This window comes from Tympanuchus pallidicinctus, unplaced genomic scaffold (assembly GCF_026119805.1).
Source record: "Tympanuchus pallidicinctus isolate F22 unplaced genomic scaffold, pur_lepc_1.0 scaffold22, whole genome shotgun sequence".
Lineage (NCBI taxonomy): Eukaryota > Metazoa > Chordata > Aves > Galliformes > Phasianidae > Tympanuchus > Tympanuchus pallidicinctus.
The window spans coordinates 39,297,809-39,316,473 of record NW_026294739.1 but is presented as its reverse complement, the minus strand read 5'-3'; the positions used below and the strand labels follow the sequence as shown (position 1 = coordinate 39,316,473).

The window sequence follows — 18,665 nt, the reverse complement described above, 5'->3', positions numbered from 1 at the left end:
GAAAGGAGAACAATGGAGAGAGACAGTGGCCAGAATCGTCTATTATAAATTCAACCACAGGAGAAATAATGTCTCCATGACTTAACTGACTGTGATGTGACAATGAGTGGAAAACCTATGGTTGAATTTCCTAATTCTTTGGCTAGCAGTGATCAGAAACTTGTTGCAATCGAGACACCCACTCTTCATTGTTGTCTAGTCTCCAAATACAGAATGCAGAAGTGCTTTCTAGCTTCAGCCCTTTCGGCAGCAGTGTTATGGTGGTTGTAACGGGCATGGGGAAGACTGAATAAGGCTGTGAGGCCATGGTTAAAGCAGTGTTTACAAACCCCCCAAATAAGCCCACTCAGCTTAATATTGTGAATTCCTGTCTGGTAGAAGAGGAGACCACCTCCAGATAACTCCAGGAACGTGCTGCCAAGCTCCATGCTAATACAGATTAAAAGAATTATCCTCTTAATTTTTTAAGTTTATTTTGGCAGTATTGTGAAGTTTTTAACTGTCCAAGTGAATTATTCACTCAGGAGTAATTCTGAGAAACCTAGAGGAAAGCACTGGGCAATGACAGAGAGCAGAAAGCTCATGAGATTTGTTTTGTCATCCTCCAGTTCATCGTGCAGACAGTCTGCAGCAGGATTAGCAGAGGAAACATGGAACTGTAGTAACATGCAGTCTTTCATTCTTATCTTTTCAGAGTGGTTTGTTGATTGTTAGTCTGAGCGTGGGCAAGTTGGCTGAAGTGTTAGAAGTGTAACAGCAATCTGGGCATTTGCAAAAAGAGGTGAAAGGATGATCCTGAGGCTCTATCAGCAGGCTGTGAGGATAAAGCTTTCCTAGTGTTTGTTAAGCTGATGCAAAAGCTGCGGTGTCCTGTTGAATGGTTGCACACTCAGTTACTGTGGCTATGGATAAGTAAACTCCCAAGTCTTGAAATCTTGAATTCTTGGTTGCTATCTCCAGCACTGCTCCCATGGAAGAACACATACTTTAGATTTCAGGAATACGTTTCTTTTGTACAGAATATGGTGTATTTTATGAGAAAGTTTTGTGCTGAGCAGGTTACTGAGGTTGATTGGCATTTAGTTGTTTTCTTTTTCCCACTGTCATATTGGTATGCCGTTTTTGCTTTCACTTGTGTTTTAAATGGTAGTGCCAGAGGGAGATATGTTATAAGTAACAGCACATGAGGCAAGCTCTGCTATTGCAGAAACTTTCTTGGCAGCTTTTGAGATGCTTCCAGTTCTGCTCGACCCTCCCTTATATTTCTGTCAATCTCAGAGTCACTGTTTTTTGTTGGTTTGGGAGGATTGTTTCAATTCAATATTTCTGTCATTCCTACAATTTGCTACCTTGAAATATCTTAGTGCTCAGAGCTTTCTGTATGACCAGTCTGGAGCAGACTGCTTTTGCAGGTAGACATCTCTCCACTTGCAGAGATCCCACAGCACCCAGTGCCTGGTCATTTGTTGGTTTCGCCTCTTCCAAACTCAGAAGGATGTTCTTTCATTCTCTCTCTGCTGCTAAAAACATGCATGCTTGTGTTTTTAAGTAGAACTAATTTGTTTAAAATCAACCCAAAGGATGTACTTTCTTCTAATTTACAGAACAGCACTGTTGCTATTAATTGCTTACATTTACAGGTAATTATTGCCCTGTTAAGTCATGACAAAATAGCAGGAAGAAAATGCATCTTAAACAAAAAATAGTCTTAGTGAGTTACAAAATATAACGTGTGATTCTTAGTTCAGACTGGTGTTTAAATCGTGGCGTTTCGCTGAAGCATTGGCTGCCTTTTATGTGTTGTGACATAATGGTTACTAAACCACTGCCCTTTACTCCACTGGACTGGAGCTGTCCTACTGAATGCACTGGACCTGTCCTGGGAGTAACTGGTGGAAAATTTCCTTCAGCTCAAGGAACAACAGCTGTCGACTGTGGTGCAGGACTAATTGGGAAGGCTACAGAGAAGAAGGATTCTCAGGAGACAGCTATCTTTGCTTTTGGCATTGGTGAAAATAGTAATGGCTCATTCGCGTGATAGTTCTCTGTAAGTAGATTTATGTCTGGATAGTATGCAGTGCAGATTATTTGGCAAATGCAGCCAGTTTAGAAGCAGTATCTTCTCAGAATACGGTTGGAAAAAACAACGAACAGAAAAACACAATAAAACCCACCCACAAAACAACAGTAAAAACATTCCTTTAGTTATAAAAGGGAGGCACTGAGTGTGAAGAGGACATCAGCTATGAACTGATTATTGTATTGTATGATCAAGTATTAGCTGATTACTAGCCAGTTTTATGACCTCAGTGAACTCAGAGACATGTTGAGAATGTCTCTCACTGAGAGAACCCCGTGGAGCTGGGTTGACCACGTGCATGATGCAACCTATATCTGTGTGAAGTGCTTCGTGTTAATGAAGCTAATTAAGCTCCAAACAGTGTTGGCTCCATGTGCAGAGTAAAGGTTTAAGTCTCTGTTTCTCCAATTTATGTTCACTGTAAGATATGCATACAATTTGTATTCTGATTGTATCTTTCTATGTTGTGGTGGGGTAGCCTGCTGATAAAGAAGGAAAAGCGTGGATAATAGGCTGTAAACTGTTCTGAAAAGGCAGAGGGCTTTAATAGGCTGTAAACTGTTCTGAAAAGGCAGAGGGCTTTGTAGTGATAGAAAAGCTAACCTAGATTTCTAAATAAATCCAGTACACAGTTATATCCTATATTGCCTATCCCTCGACAGCTATTTCACTATAATGTATTTCTGAATTTCTAATTCCAGATGATACAAGGAAGCACAGCCATGAGAAGTGTTGGCAGTGTAATTTAATTTTATTTGTATCATTGGCATTTCATGTTTGGGACATTGTTTTCTGAATTTATTTTTACTTTTTTTTTTAAATGAGAAACATTCCATCAAATGTGAAAAGAACTTCTGTTCCCAATGCGTAAGCAGAAAGCCTAACCAAACAAAAACTCAATATTATAAAGAACAGAAAAATAAAACAAGGTAAACAGTAATACTTGACTTCTGTGTATAATGCATTGACTTAAAAAATCTGAGTCATTCTGTCTGTATAGACAAGTTATAGAGCAGTAACAAAGTGCAGGAAGCAAATTGCTAAGTTGAACTAAGGTTTTAAAATAGAAAGTACTTTAAAACAATACTTTAATACAGTTTCTTGCCATGATTCCATCATGCATCAATACAAATCAAATCCCGAGGCAACCTGTGCCTTTGACAGTCTTTCTGAATCATTATGTAAATAAATGGAAGTAATGATCAAACTCGCAAGAGGGTTAAAAACATTAAGACAAACCATCTATTTATAAAAGAGTTGTATTAAAAAAAAAATTAAAAAAATCAAAGTGCACTGCTGGTACATCTTACTTGAGGCTATTTGAGATGTATCTAACACAGGGGCCTGATCCAGTCTCCAATGATTTCAATGCTTTCTTCAAGCACCAGGGAAAGAAAGAACCGTGCGTGTTCTGTTACTAGCATTGCTACGACTAGCACAAAAACTGAAAAACTGTACCAGAATACATACGTAAACATCTTTTGTATGTTGAGGAGGCAAACACTTTTAAATTATCAGATGTGTACAGTACTGGTACTTAATGTTTTGGTGCCAGTACCAGACTGGTCCAGTAATTGACATTCAGATCTATTTCTAATTACAGATAAGGTATATAACAAGAAAGTAAATATTTGGTTATTAATATATTCTACAGTTCAGCAACCCAACCAGTCAGAACTTATCTTGCCAATTTTAACAATCTTCAAACTCTTATCTTCCATTTGTAGATAGTACTGGTCTTTGAAAAAGTAGGTGTACCCTGTGAAGGTAAACAGAATGATACACTCAATCAACTATAGAGCACAAAATCTTTGATCAAAGCTTTTTTGTTTAATTTCACAAATCTTAATGAACTACAGGAGCTATTTCCTGAAATATTTACACACATTAAAAATGTATTTTGTTTTTTTAAAACCACTCTGTGAGCCAGAACTTCCCAGGCAGAAAATATTTGCTGGCAAAATTGATGTTGAAACTGTAATCAAGTTGGGACTCGTGAGGTTTGCAATGCTTCCAGATATTGACACTTATCTGAGCAACATAAGAGGCCATGTGGAACCTTGGGCCAAGCTCTCGGCTGCAATTGATAGGATAAAATAAATAAATAAATGAAGATTGGGAAGTGGGGAAGGAAAATGCCACCTGTTTGTGTCTGTGATCAAGGGAGTATCATGCTCTAGTTCTGTCACAAGAGGATGATGCAGAAATGGTGCTGGGTCTGCATGCCTGAAGGGTAGTCAAGAAGTTGGGAAACTTTCAAGCAGCTGGGCCTGGCCTGATCGCGGCCTTTGGCATTAAGACATCCCGTGCCTTAGGTGCTGGAAGGCAGAAGCCACTTATTTGTTCTCTCAAGCTATAAGAGATAAAGAGTTCTCCTGCAAGAACCCATGCCAAAATTGATGTCAAATTGTCACAGATTCAAATGCAGGTTTTCTTTAGTTTTTCAAAGTGACTCCATTATGGGTAGCTCTTCATTTATGTAACAGCCTGACATTTGTGTAGGAGGTTTCTAGGTCAAAACAGCATATGGATGGAAAGCACCTTAACAAGTCATATATGGCCTTATTATGGCTGTTACTATTGTTAAGAAAATAGAAGGAAAGAATAGGGGTAAAATTCTACTAAAGACCGTTTCTTGCCTTGTTAATATTTGCACAGTGTTCAGTGTAATGGAAGTAACTGATAGAAATTGATTAAATTGAAATTAAATAAGCTTTGTTAAAAGAGATAATAGGGAAACTATTATTACTTGTTTGGATAAAAAAAATCCAGGGGAAGTTGTGTTCTGCAAATGTTTCATTTCAAAAAGCTTAAGCTGTGATCAGTAGGATGTAGTTATCAATTGATGTTCAGTGGAAAAATATAAAGTTTGAATTAGAAGCCTGCAAATCTGAATGGCAATTTGGCTCTTATTTATGGACCACAAGAAATTGAAGTATCCAGTAATGTCACAGGAGGCCAATGAAAGAGTTAGTGACTTAAATAAGACAATAGCTTACCGCTGTCAGTGAGACCCAGGACAGCATCGAGGTTATCTGGAACTCCGTTCCAAGAATCTGCAATGAATTTTGGGGATGCAAGCTCCATTTTTTTCTTTTCTTCATTGTACCTGAAGTGAATTATATTCATACATTACAAATCTGTACTTACTGTAGAAATTTTACAGATCTGTGCTTCATGTAGAAACATAACTTAATTTTGCAGGGAGTCCTCCTGTGATTGTGCAAAGCAATCAAATGGAAATGATAACTGAGATTGTAACACTGCTTCCATTTCATTGTCCTTACTCCTGATAAACGTTACACCCTGTGAAATCTCTTCTTCTGGAAATGCAGCTCTCACTGAACTCAGACTTTGCTTAGCAAAACATTTTTCACAAGCGTAGCTTCAAAATGCCAAATTCCAGGGAAGGCGGCTTTTCAAGCAGCAACCAACATGTGAAGGTTTTAATGTGGGTTTAAAAACAATCCTACTTGAAATTTTATGCTCGTACACCACTTGATTGATGGATTGTTACTAAATTACAAATTACTTTCCTTAACTTTTCATTTAAAAACTCTATTATTTTCACACAGTTCTTTTTCTCTTTGTGACACTCAATAGATAAAAGCCATGTTAAAAAATATATTCATCTCTTTGAAAAACACAATGGTTTTCACACTGTGCTTTGAAGATAAAACCTCATCTGAAGCAAATCCACACAACTTCAATAAATCTTGTAGCTGAAGTCCTGCAGAAGTGAGTGGGCCTGCATGTATCTGCAGCTGCAGATGATCAGGGGTTCTGCAGAAGGTGCTTCCCCCTTTTTCTGACTTAAAGTTTGGAGTTGGTGCTGAGTTTGAAAGGTGGAGTTGCCCCAGGGAGCAATGACACAAGATGTAGTTTGGCTTCCAACGCATACGAAGCCTCAGTCACTCTAGCAGCATCTCTTCAAATCCAGAGGATTTCAGAGAGGTTGTCTATGGCTAACAGAAAGTGTGCATGGTGTGTATGATCTTTCTGTTTTTGGTCACCTTTCCCTCATTCCCACCTGGAGGTACTTGGTTTGTATCCCATGGTACGCTGCTACAAATGAGCAGCATCTTGGTTAAAAATGATTTGTGTAATTAATTTAAATTACTTCCTGTGTTTTCTTTGGATATTTAAAGAAAATCCAGTTACTTGCTACATAGCTTTAAAGCTTCAGGTGTGGAACCTGAGCCAGCTTCTCTTCCTCTGCCTCACATAACTTCACTTTGCTCAATAATATTGTTATAATAACACTCAAACAGCTTGGGGCTGGAGGAAAATCCATTTAAAGCAAGCGTGATAATAGCAAGGAGGGTATTATGGTATGTCACTATTTCGATTCTGTGGCAGTCCTTGTATAAAATAAAAAAGAGTCAAATGTTATTGAATCTGTTAGATGTATTTTTTCCTCAAATATTTTGATTTCATCTTTAAACAGATACAGATCATCTCAGATTATTCTTATTTCTTAATAAATTATGCATTTTGCAGTGACTGCAGTTGATAAGGTACTTGGAGAGGAATACAGTCTGTGGCTAGAATGATGAATTACCTGGGGGCCCTGGAGTACAGTTAATCAAAACAATGTTTGATACAGACCAGCAGTTTTGCTAACTCATAGTCTGTAGCTCTTTTTAGGAATTGCAAGTACTGCAAATGACTGTATTAAAACTGCCTGAATTCATTTAACAAGATGATCTCTGCAACATTATAAAGTGAGTAAAATCTTTAGCTTTTAAGTTTTCATTTTTCCTAGAGGTAATGGATAAGAATCTTCAAAGTGATCCCAGAGGCATGGAATTGCAGGAGTTGGAAGGGATCTCAAGAGATCGTTGAGTCCAGTCTCTGTGCTAAAGCAGTTCCTTACAGTAGGTTGCACAGGTAGACATCCAGACAGGTTTTGAATCTCTGTAGAGATTCCACAGCCTCTCTGGGCAACCTGTTCCAGTGCTCTGTCATAATGTTATGATTAATGGGCAGTTGTGAAATGATATGTTATTTACTTATGGGAATCCCCAGCCAATAGGCTATAAAAAGACAGTAATCCAATTTGATGATAATATGAAATTAATGTTTATGGAAAATGGACTTTCTTTTATATTTTTATATAGACTGTATCTCAGAAAGGACTCCTATCTTGTGCATCTTTTCATGGTTAACGTTTCTGTTTTGTAACTTTTCTCTATGTTGTCAGTTTATGAGTGGTTCAACGTTCTGCCCTTTGCTTAATGGCTGCATTCCTAGAGTGAAGTCCTGTTTCAGGAAGAGATCTCTGATAGTGAATGTTGAAGTTAGTGTTTCTGTTCTGGTATCACCCTGTTCTGATGGGCAGCACCTGGTTCCTCAAAGCACCAAACTATCTGCTTTTTAAAATGATCTTTTGTGCCACATCTTCCTAGTGATTAAGATACTGACATTCTGTTGAATACATTTAGTACACACTTTGTCAGGCACAATCTAGGATGTCTATTTCAAACACATTAATCTTTGCACATTTTGAAGACATTTCTTTCCTCATCTCTGTCTGATGTCTTTCCTGCACAGTGTGTTTTTGCAGCAGGTTACTGGCCAGCTCGATTGCAGTCTGGGCGCCCTGAAATACTTAATACTTAGATAAATGTAGTTCAATACCCAGGTTTCTGTATAACCTTAGGCAAGTCCATGCATCTTATTTCCTTCCTTAGAAATAGGCTCTTGCTAGCCTTATTTGCCTACAACATGAAGCCTCTGGTGAAATTGTTGATGGTTATACTAACACAATTAGATCCCATACTGATTAGGGTGTTTAGTCTCCATCGCAATCCAAGAATTCTTTTGATAATAAAATGGCATAAGAGCTTAGTTGATAGTTACATCATATTTTGCATCTTAGACAGTCTTTTGAACAGGAGACCTACCCCAAATATACATGTAAAGACTTTTGTGAATATTTGTGGTCTTACTTGCAACAAAGCTTCCCTGAGATGTACTGGAAACATGAAAAAGATGGCAAAGATGGTCAAAACAAATAGAAGCCTAGATTTTTCCCAAAGTACTAACAGACTTTTTGTGGTTTGTTCAGATCTCCTCAGTGCCAATTCTATTAGTAGACAGATGCATTAGTGACTGGTACATCAACTGCCAATGGTCCTGCAGTCATCTGCAGCGTGTTTTATTAGTCACAGGTTGTTGTTTCTTTCGCATGCAGTGCCTTCAAACCTTTTGGCTGAGTGCAAGAATTTCGAAGGCAATCCAGTTTTTAGTTTCAGGTGACTGATGATCACCCCAGTGTTTAGGAAGTCCTTTCAGAGCTTTCTCCCACCAGATTTGGACTGACTGTGGAGACATTGTGCCCCTCTTAAGAGCTGGGACTGACTGGAGTGACTGCTCAGACACAGGGCTTGAGGGGGATAAGCTGTTAGGGGGGGGCAGACTGATATGGACACTCAGATCTCCTCTTGGAAGCTGTTACCTCAATTACATGCTAACCTACTGCTACCATATGGAAGTTCTCTCTTGGCCATATCTCTCAGGTCAGCATCCTCTCTCACCACCCTTGCTCAGCTCCACTGTCAGTGCTGTCCCAGCAGCCCTCATTTTGAGTTGGCCAGGGATGAAAACGATCAGCTTAATTCTTGCCTCCCAAACCTGAATGTGCATTCAACACTAGAGATATAGTTTTGTCTAACAGCATACCACCCCTTCCATGTCTCTTACTTCCAGTATCTGTCTCCAGAGAAAATATATGTCTTCTTGTTTCTGCCCCAGTTGAAGACTGCATCAACGCGTTGCACGTCGGGGGGTAGTCCCAGGCTGGTGAGTTTCTTTGGATAGCCCCTATCCAGGTTGCTGGCTGTATAAACCCAGTACTCATTTCCTAAGAAAGGGAAAAAACAAACTGCTTATTAATCAGGCACATAGGAATATTTCTTCTTTATACTTGGATATGGCAGTTTTCATTGTGCTAATTGTACTACTAGTCTTTGTAGTATTTTTCTATCTGCGACAGAAAAAATTAAAGTAAATTAGAGTACTAAATTAGAGTGCAGATGTACTGAGATCACGATTTCTGTTTTTGCCTCTCAGTAAAATGTATCATTTCAGTGTGCTTTTGCTTCCTATTTCTTGTCTGTTTCATTTTTCTGAGCTCTGAGCCAAAGAGATTGCCAGATGTACAGCTCCTTAAAAAGAAAGAAAGAAAAAAAAAGTATAGTTTGAGTGTTGTAAAACAAATAGCTACTATTTGGTAATCTGTGTTATCATACACTGTTAACCAGACTTGGATCAACATGGATCAAATGCAGAAACTCATGCTTATCCTGTTTGTTTTATTCAGCAATTTGTCTCCTTGGTTTGTTTTCTTCAGCAACTTTATTGAGCTGTTACCAGGATGTTTTTGCCCAGAATTCATATTTGTGTTGTCTTTTTTGTCATATGACACTTTCTAATTTCTCTCCAAATACATTGTGGTGGAAGAGGTCTATTTCTACATTCCTTACATAGATTTGTAACTTAGTAAATACCTAATAAGATTCACTGAAAGCCATGGAAAGACTGGTTCATGACAGGAGATTTCCTGGATTCTATGATACAGATAGTGGGAAGGAAAGTATTTAATATAAGAAAACTACAAAGTGTAGCACTTGAGCTCCTGAGCAGTTGCCACTTCAGAAGCAAAGGAGAGTTCTCACTCACAAGCATTTTGGGATAGTTAAGTTACAGGCCACTTTCAAACCAGTCTTTGATGGTCTGAAGAGTTCTTATTTAAAGCAGGTTAGTTATATTTCTTTTCCTGGAAAATATAATGAAAGGGAGAGAGATGCACATGTAATAGGGTTATGTGTAGTATACCCAACTTTTAAAGCGTTTTGACTTGGCTGAAATAAAACATCTTAAAGCTTTTTTTCTCTCATGTAAACTAAAGGAAATAGCCTTTGAGATATATGGAATAGATTACCATTACTCTTTTCCGTCCCGTACAGAAAATGTACAGGAGCTTGGGCCATGTGGTTTTTATATGTTTGGAGATGTTTAGTCATGTTTTTGGTAGATACTGGAGCCTAGTTTTTGCTGGCTCAGTTTTTCATAGAGCCTCCCAGCTCTGCTAAGTTGGCTGGTACAGCTGAACCATACGTGTGACTCCAGATGGCCAGAGCAGTGCTGCAGTGCTGCCTGATCTCCTCCTCTGGTGCAGGCAGTGAGCACGGCCTCTTTGTCCTCTGCTGGTGAGCCACCAAGGCAGATCCTTGGATGCCAGAGTAGAAGTCAGTGTTTGGCAAAGGAGAAGAGGAGGAGAAGCATGGGAACAAAAGATGTAATATTCCCAAGCAACATGCACAGAGACAATAGCTTATCATGAGAGGAAACAGAAAGAAAACATAGGAATGGTTGTTGGGTGGCTTTGTGTATGAAGCAGTAACTGTGGTTTAGTCCTGCTTATTGTTGAATGCTTCTTTCTGGGTGCTGCTGGCTCCCTTTTGCTGTAATGGGGGCTGTATGCTGTTCAGAGCCTTTCAGATGCAGCTTTTGTTGCGATGTCCTCAGCATAGGATATTTGATATCTGCCATCCATACCCGCTGGCTGTGCTTACTCTCAGCAGGCTGTTCCCTGGCCCAGTTACAACTCAGAGGAACCTGAACTTCAATGCAGCATTTATGCAAATGCATAATTATATTTTAAAACTAAAAGCAGTACCTGCAAAAAATATAGCCTTCTCATCCTGAGGGGACTCGTAGACAGCATCGATTTTCTCTGGTAGATCAGGCCAGAACGTAGCAACAAGAAGAGGACCTGTGGGTTTTCCTCGAGGGTTTACAGTCCTCCACATGAATCTGAGCAGAACACAGAATAGTACGAGGTTTACAATGAACTAATTCACCAGCACATCTGTTTCTCATCATTTCTGGCAAAGGCCACATGTGCATGTATACACGTACATGCACACACGTTAGCAGCAGCACACACTTATAATTGCTTTCCTGCAGTGGCTGCGAAACCAAATCATTTAGAAATGTATTGCTAAAACAGTTGCATAATAAGTTGCAAGCTGGACTGCAGACTGCATTGCTTATGCTGATTGCTTTGGAGTACATGTTGCTTTTTGCATCAGAACAAAATGTATTCTGTGCTTTGATTATACAAATAAACTCATTTACAGAGCATTTAAACTATTAGAGCTCTCCTGCTGTTGTGTGTGGAGCAGATGGATGAGCATTTGACAAAAGCAGAGATCGGCGTTCCATGGATTGCTCTTGCAATTACTATTGTAGTGACTAGAGGTTCAAATTTAACAGCAGTGTATCAGTCTGCTTGGAAGTGAGCTTGGCAGTAAAAGAAACTGCTAGCTCTAAAAATGCTCAATAGAGAAATACAGAGGATAATTTATTGGATATTTTCTGTGTAAGTAGGATCACCGTTTGAGATAAACTTTAAAAAGCTGTAATTATCTTCAAATGGCAAAGCTTTATGCTGAGGGCCTTTGGTACTCAAAATGGCAGTGCCATTTCCTCCTCCACAGAACAAGCAGCTTTTTTCCTCAGCAAAATAGAAGTTTTGCCATTGTCATAAAATGAAGAATCAGCAGGCTTGTGGAATCATTCTTTTCCCATGCCTGTTGCTATGAAATTCTCAGGTCAAGCAGCTTTCACTATTATTTTGTTGCCAAAGATCAAGGTGCTACTGGCATACAATTTTTTTGCAGAGAATAAGTTATCATTACCCATTCCTAACCAGAATAATTAAACCTTTCAGAACCCTAAGAGCTGAAAGTGATTTATTTATACATTTTAATCCAAAACTTGGAGAATCACTCCTAAATTCGTGTGATAAATTCCTGTGTTTTTATTAACAGACATTTGACTGTGAACAAACAGTATTAGCGAGGACAAATAAATCATTTTGAAATGCATCTGCAAGTATAATAAGTTGCCGTGTACTGAATTAAGATAATGTTTGAAATGAGGAACAGTGCAGCTGGCAAAGTGCATTGTTTTTTCTCTCTCCATTAAAAATATATATTAATTAAATCAGACGTATGGTACTAATAATTAATGTAGTAATAAGTCAATTCACTCTCATTTTGCAAGCACAGATGTATTTTTAGTGTATACAAAAATATATCAGTATATCTCATAATCTTCTGTTTAGAAAAGAGGAGAAAAACAAGGTGTTTAGTTAATTACTCTTAGTACAGTTTTAAAGTGCATGTGAAATACTGTAAAAGGTGATGATAAAATGTATTTTGTGCATCTTGTTTTAGACAGAAAATTAGATTTAATATGATATAAAATGGAAATCCACATAACAAATCTTTCCAACACTGCATTCATAAAAGTAGCTCCTTTAAGAATGCAGGTTATAGGATTCTTAGTCTAATTCTGATTTATGGCTGAGTCAGCACTAATAATTGCTATCTGCACGAGTTCCAAACTTTTTAGAGCCAATGGAGACTTGAACACAGGAGCTTTTCTTAAAGCACACATTTTGAGGGACTCGTTGAAATGGTGAGGTTTTCTCTTGGAAAGGGAAACTTGGTCGAAGTTGTGTTGCCTTTTGTTTTTGGATTGAGTAAGAAGTGTTTTTATTTCTACTCCTCTTATTGAGGAAATGGTGGAAATACTTCTTTGGCTTTCTCATTTCTCTTTGAAAATTGTGAAATGTTTAAATTCATTCATGTTAAATTTTATTATTAGATATATAGACATTTCACACTTCTTTATGGTCGGTATTTTACATTCTACTGTAACACAATATTTGCCATTATTACTTGTACTGTTACTATTATATGCAGTTATATAGAGGGACCAAACTGGTGGGTTGTAGTCAAACATTCTGGTTGCTTTGAAAATACTGTCCCAGGGAAAGGCTCAGTGGTTCTCTGTGTATTCCCGTTTGTTTATTTGGTTTGAGATGCAATTTGAAGGAAAACGAAAAATTATTTTTTGAGAGAATTCATCTGATCTGATCTCCTTATCTCCTTTTTTGCTGCTTGCCCCTTATGGCTTTGTAATGTGAGAGCTGGGATCATTTTCGGGAATCATGGAAGTCACATGACAAAAGAGACATTTTGTTTTTTGAATTCCAGAAGTGAATCATAATGTTGCTTGCCCGATATTTTGAAAGCCGTAAGACTGACAGGCAAATCTGTTCCAGAGCAAAACAATTAAACAATTGTCTGCTTTTGCTGAATGTCAGATCAGGAGTGAGGCAGATGAACAGACTGTCTTGTATTTGCATAGTTCTTTGACCAACTGGATCTGAATGCAAAATGCTTCTATTTTGTTCAGATTACAAAGAGTAGTGAATTGCTCTGCTGATTTAGAAATTGATTTAAAATTGTTGTTTGCTGAATCAAGCCTTGTGTGGTTACTGCTTCACAACAGCAGAAGTGAGGTGGAGGTCCTGGCTGAAAGTCAAAGCCCACAGGTGAACCAAAGGATGCTGTGGAACTTGTAAGGATTATTACTGCTCTGAGAATGTGTTTTTGTTTTTGAAAGCACTGAGCTGAGGTGAATACTTGAGCTCTCTCAGTATGCTAACAGAAGGGAACACTTTTTTTTGCAAACTTGTTAGGCTATGGTGCTGAGGCCAGCTCTGCAGCTTACTGGAGGAAGGGTCCAGAGCTGGCTTTCTGTGAAGCTGGCTTTCTGTGAAGCCAGCCTGTTGTTAGAGTGGGACCATTTCTTGGCCAAGCAGGGGCTATTTCTAGCCATTACAGATGACTGGCTTGTAAGGAGCCTGCAGCTGCAAGAGTCTGCTCAGTACAGAAGGTATTGCACTCAGCCCCCTGGATGTAATGAACAAATCCTTTTTGCTTGTAGTAGTTGTAATACAAATGGGGAACATTAATAATTCCCAGTTATAATAACAATCACAGCCTCTGCATTGCTGAAACTGAAAGCATTCAGTAAAGGGTATTTTTGATTTGTTGACAATCTGTCAAGGAGCAAAGAAAATGTGAGTTTCAGTGTGTTGGTCTGAGATACTTGTATGTTTATATATGCAAGGAAATGATGTTTGATTTGAGCATACACACTGAAAATACACGGTCCTAGATCTTTGGTTGCTTTGGAAGAATGTTCTCAGCAACTGAGGATGAATGAATCAACCAGGCATTGATTTACAGAAGGGAAAGTAGAGCTTTAGAGTATTTCAAGCGCGGTGATGCCAAGTCTCATAGTCTTTAGGAGATGCTCTTCATTGCTGAGCAGCTGGGTAATACAGGGCCTGGCAAAGGCAGTGGAAGCTGCAGCTGTGCAGCTGCCTCGTTTTCCTGCCACATATCAGGAATTTGTTCTTTTGGACCAAAAAGGCCTCTTGTGTCTTCTGCTGTGGAGCCTTTGCACTCATGGAGCCTGTTCTAATCATCAGTGTCTTTGATGTGTAATTATGGCAGCTGTGTGCCACATAACACTATTATTTAATGACTTTGGACTAAACCATCCAAGGACAGTTTTGCTGGCAGATTTCCATAACTGTGTCTATGTGCACATGGGAGAAAAACCTCTTTAGACCAGACCATTGTAATGCCTACACTCAAGTTTTGCTTAAACATTGTCTCTGTGAGAGAGGAGGCGCTGCAGATTATTGTCACCAGTTCTGGACAGAGTACTTCTGTTGAGACGTGTTCAGATTGGAAATGTTCCCGGAATCAGATTTGAATCTTTTCTCTGGAGTGCAGATTATGTGGAATGAAATAAGGAAGGATAGTGCCTCCACAACTGTACTCAGCTGAAACTAATGGGATTTCCAGTGCTGAGTTACTATCCTTGTAGAAACATTCAGAAATGTTTTATAGGGAGTGAATCCTTTTTTGGCAGGTAATAGACTGCATAATGCATCTCTTCCATTGCTAATTTTGTGATTAACATTACAGAATGGTAAATCTCTTAAGATGTGGGAGGGGGGTCAGATATTGTGTAAACTTTTAGAAGTTGGGATATGTTTCCCAGCTCCTTGACACTTTTGACCTGGTTGCAACTCTGTAGAAGCCTGCAGAGACACCAAGATTAATTTTAGCTCTCCAGTCTGTAAAATTGGGCTGAAGATACCATAAGAACAAGATCTTTTTTTCTTGAGGTAACTTGCATTTTGCTCAGGTTTTGGTTATGACTACTACCACCCCAGCTGTCATAACATCTTGGCATGAATATTCCCAGTGCAGACAGAAGCCATAAGTTAAAAATCATTTAAAAATCATTAAAACAATTGAGGTTGAAAGTTCCAGAATCTCAAAGTTGTTTGAGAGTAGCTCTAAGAGAAGGTGAATTTATTTCAAAATCATTGCTCATGTGAGCTACGTCATTTGGCTGTAATTACAAACAACCTTTTGGACATGAAGGTGACTGGGAGTAGTCAGCATGGACCAACCTTCTGTGATGAAATGACTGGCATGGTGAATGAGAGGAAGAGACTCCATAAAGGTTTTTGGCACTGTCTCTATTAAGATTCTCATAAAGAAGCTGGTGAAGCATGAGCTAGGTAAGCAGTCAGTGAGGTGGACTGAAGACTGGCTGAAGAGCAGGCCTTGGAGGGTGGGATCAGTGGTATGATGTCTGTTTGGAGGTCAGTCGCTGCGGTTGTACCTCAAGGGGCAGTACTGGATCTAGCACTGTTCAGCATCTTTGTTAATGGCCTAGATGAAGGGACAGCGTGTCCTCAGAAAGCGTGCTGGTGGTAGAAACCTGAAAGGGCCACCTGGAGCTGCCATCCAGGGGAACCTCAGCAAGCAGCAGAAGCAGGCTGACAGGTCCTCATGCAGTTACACAATGGGCTGGGAAGTCCTGCACACTGGAAGGTGTAACAGCCCCAAGCACCACTACTTACTGGTGAGGCGAGGTCCTGGTGAACACTGGTCTGACAGTGAGCCAGCAGTGTGCAGGAGGCTGCATTATCTAATCATAACAAGAGAATGTGCCATTTCTTGATGAGGACATGTTGCTATCTCTCAGCATACAGAAGAAATAAATTTGTACTTAATTATAACTTCCTAGACTCTGAGGAACTCTGATACTTCAGATGCTATCAGTAAGCAATTTATCTCACTTACCTGTCTTTGAAGAAAAATATTTCTCCTCTAATTTGTGCGACTCCATCAAATACAATGTCGTGCTTGCAGAGCTCTGGAGTGACAGGTCCAAGGGTGGGACGTGGTCCTGGCCCTGGTCCTGGCCCTGGTCCGGGTTCCACATCAGGTGATACTTCTGCAAGAGTGAACAGAGGGATGCTGGGTGTTCTACTATGTAATGCAGTGCTGCATCCGTAACAGAGGTCATGAATGATCATAATTAATACAAGGGAATAGCTTTGAGAAAGATTTTGAAGAGCAAAAAAGTCTAATGAGGTCTTATAAAGAAGGGTGGCTGTGTCCAGGTGAGAAGGCCTTAGCTTCCACTCCTGCCTGAATGTGCTGTGATGCCATTTGAAACACTGCACCTAGCTGTGTCTGTTGTCTTTGTCTGTCTGTCTAAGTGAAAGATCCAGGGTTGACTATGAGTTTGAATGTTATCATTACATTTTTTATTATAGTGACTTGTAGAATGAAGAGAAATGCATCTTGAAGTCCCTCTATTCAGAATTCTTTGCAACTCAGCAGAGAGAGGCATCAAAATGGATTTTTCTTCTTTTTACAAGTGCTAATATTTTGCAGATTATAAAGATGAATTTTGAGTAATTTGTGTATGGTCCCTGTGTCTTTAACACTAAGGAAAACGTGCTTTTCAGAACATGCTCTTTGCTGCCTGGTTTGTTCTTTATTTTCTGTTGTTATGAGGCTTACCCTAGACATCAGACTGATCAACTTTGTTAAACAGTATGTGCGAATGGCTGATTTGAGGTAACAGTAATGGAAGAATTATTTTTTTTTCCAAACAGTTATTTTATATAGAATGCAGTTTGTCTAAGTATTATTTCGAAGTGTTACTAAAAGAACCATCATAGTTTTGTCTTGGCTTTTGATGTAACTGGAGAGCACTGGGTTAAATTCTGAGCTCTATCAATGACATGCTGGGTGAGTTCAGAAAATTCACTTAACCTTGCCCACGTCTCAATTCTCAGTGTTAATTAAAGCAACTAAGAACAAAACAAGAAAAGAGTTAAATCTGTTTTTTGACAAAGAAGGTCTCATGTGGAAATCATTTTGATGCATCCTTATAATAATTTCTGAGGTCCTGAGTGCTATGCTGTGTAGTCATAGGAAGGTATCCTGGTAGAAAAGTATGAAGTGCAGAAAGAGAAATGAAATGCATTTTTCTACACTGCTTAATTGACTGTAGGATATTTTTGCCTCCGCAGGGAGGAAAATGGATAAAAGATGGGCCTTCAATCAAAATCATTTCTATGCATTTTACTAAGTGTCTGTGAAAAAAGTAATGAATTTTAAAGATATACCAGCATAAAAGTACTTAGCTGTGAGCCTTCCAAATTTGTTTACACACAGCTGTAATCTCCCACACATTATCTGCAAATGTTATTGTGACTGCATAACTTGAGTAGTGGGAAGTCAATGTGAACTCTTTTCCAGCTGGGACAGGAAACAAACTCTTGCCCTTGTAGGGAAGGGTTGTGAGCCGGGAAGATCAGGGTTGTGTAGACAAAAACACCCACATCAGATATTTCAAGATAGAGGAAAACACAGCATTTCATTGTCCTGGAAAGCCATTTGTCAGGGGGGTTTGGAGGCTCTTGTTATTGCAATAAATGTAATGACTCCTCATCCTTAAATTGTGATATTTGTTTAAAGTAAGACCCCTGGTAGTAATATGGAGCAACCAGGGAAAGAAACAGAGGAAGTTTCTGGCATTTGTGATATTGTGCATTATGTCACCTACTGCAAGTTCTGAGACCCAAAACTCAACCTGTGCTCCATACATTCCTGATGAATTCTGCTGATGAGGGACAACTTACCATACAGCTCCTGGATCCCCTTAATGTCATCCTGAGAAAGTCGGAAGTTCTTGGTGTAGGTGTAGATTGGTGCCATCAGAGCTCCAGGGTCCTCCGAGTGCTCTAATCCCATAGCGTGGCCAAATTCATGGGCAGCAACCAAGAAGAGACTGTATCCTGGATAACACAGCAAGTTAGTATCAGCTGCCTTGTATCTAAATAAAAAGGCACCATGCAGGTTAGTCTCTGTCTTGTTTTCTTCGCCATTTGTCAAAAGTCTCCCAATCCTAAACAAAATAGTTAGCATTTACAGCCTCCAAATACATATGTCATACATAGATCCAGAATGGTATTTCAGGAGAGTCTAAAACCTCTTCTACAGTTGATGTTGCTGGAGTTTCGCATGTATCTTTGAACACAGTCAATCTTAATACCTTCTTGAAACAAGAAAGTGTAATAAATAAAATCGTATTTTTTAAGCACAGAAGAATTAAACTTGCAATCTAAATCCCAAATCATGAAAGTCTCAAACAGGTCATGTGTCTAAACGAAGCCTGAATCAGCCCTGTTGTACCAAAGACTAAGTTTTAAAAAATCTTTTGCCATTGGAACATTTTTTGTCAGTTATGTCCAAGCAGTCTCTAAAATGTGGCATTTGTTTTCCTTCTAAAAGAAAAAAGGAAAATAATCAAAAACCTGAATCTAGCACTTGTT

General features: G+C 39.0%; 1 protein-coding gene across 1 annotated transcript in view; it reads right to left on the bottom strand.

The window, feature by feature from the left end:
• Window positions 1-2,812: 2,812 nt before the first annotated feature.
• The window catches only part of MMP2 (matrix metallopeptidase 2), a 35,494-nt gene continuing 19,641 nt past the window's right edge, over window positions 2,813-18,665 (bottom strand). Inside the window, exons 8-13 of the mRNA XM_052686202.1 lie at window positions 17,973-18,128; window positions 16,117-16,270; window positions 10,764-10,900; window positions 8,786-8,945; window positions 5,080-5,189; window positions 2,813-3,839 (exon numbers count right to left, since the gene is read on the bottom strand). Coding sequence (XP_052542162.1) covers window positions 3,736-3,839; window positions 5,080-5,189; window positions 8,786-8,945; window positions 10,764-10,900; window positions 16,117-16,270; window positions 17,973-18,128 — 821 coding nt within the window. The 3' untranslated portion in view covers window positions 2,813-3,735. The remainder of the gene's footprint in view (window positions 3,840-5,079; window positions 5,190-8,785; window positions 8,946-10,763; window positions 10,901-16,116; window positions 16,271-17,972; window positions 18,129-18,665) is intronic.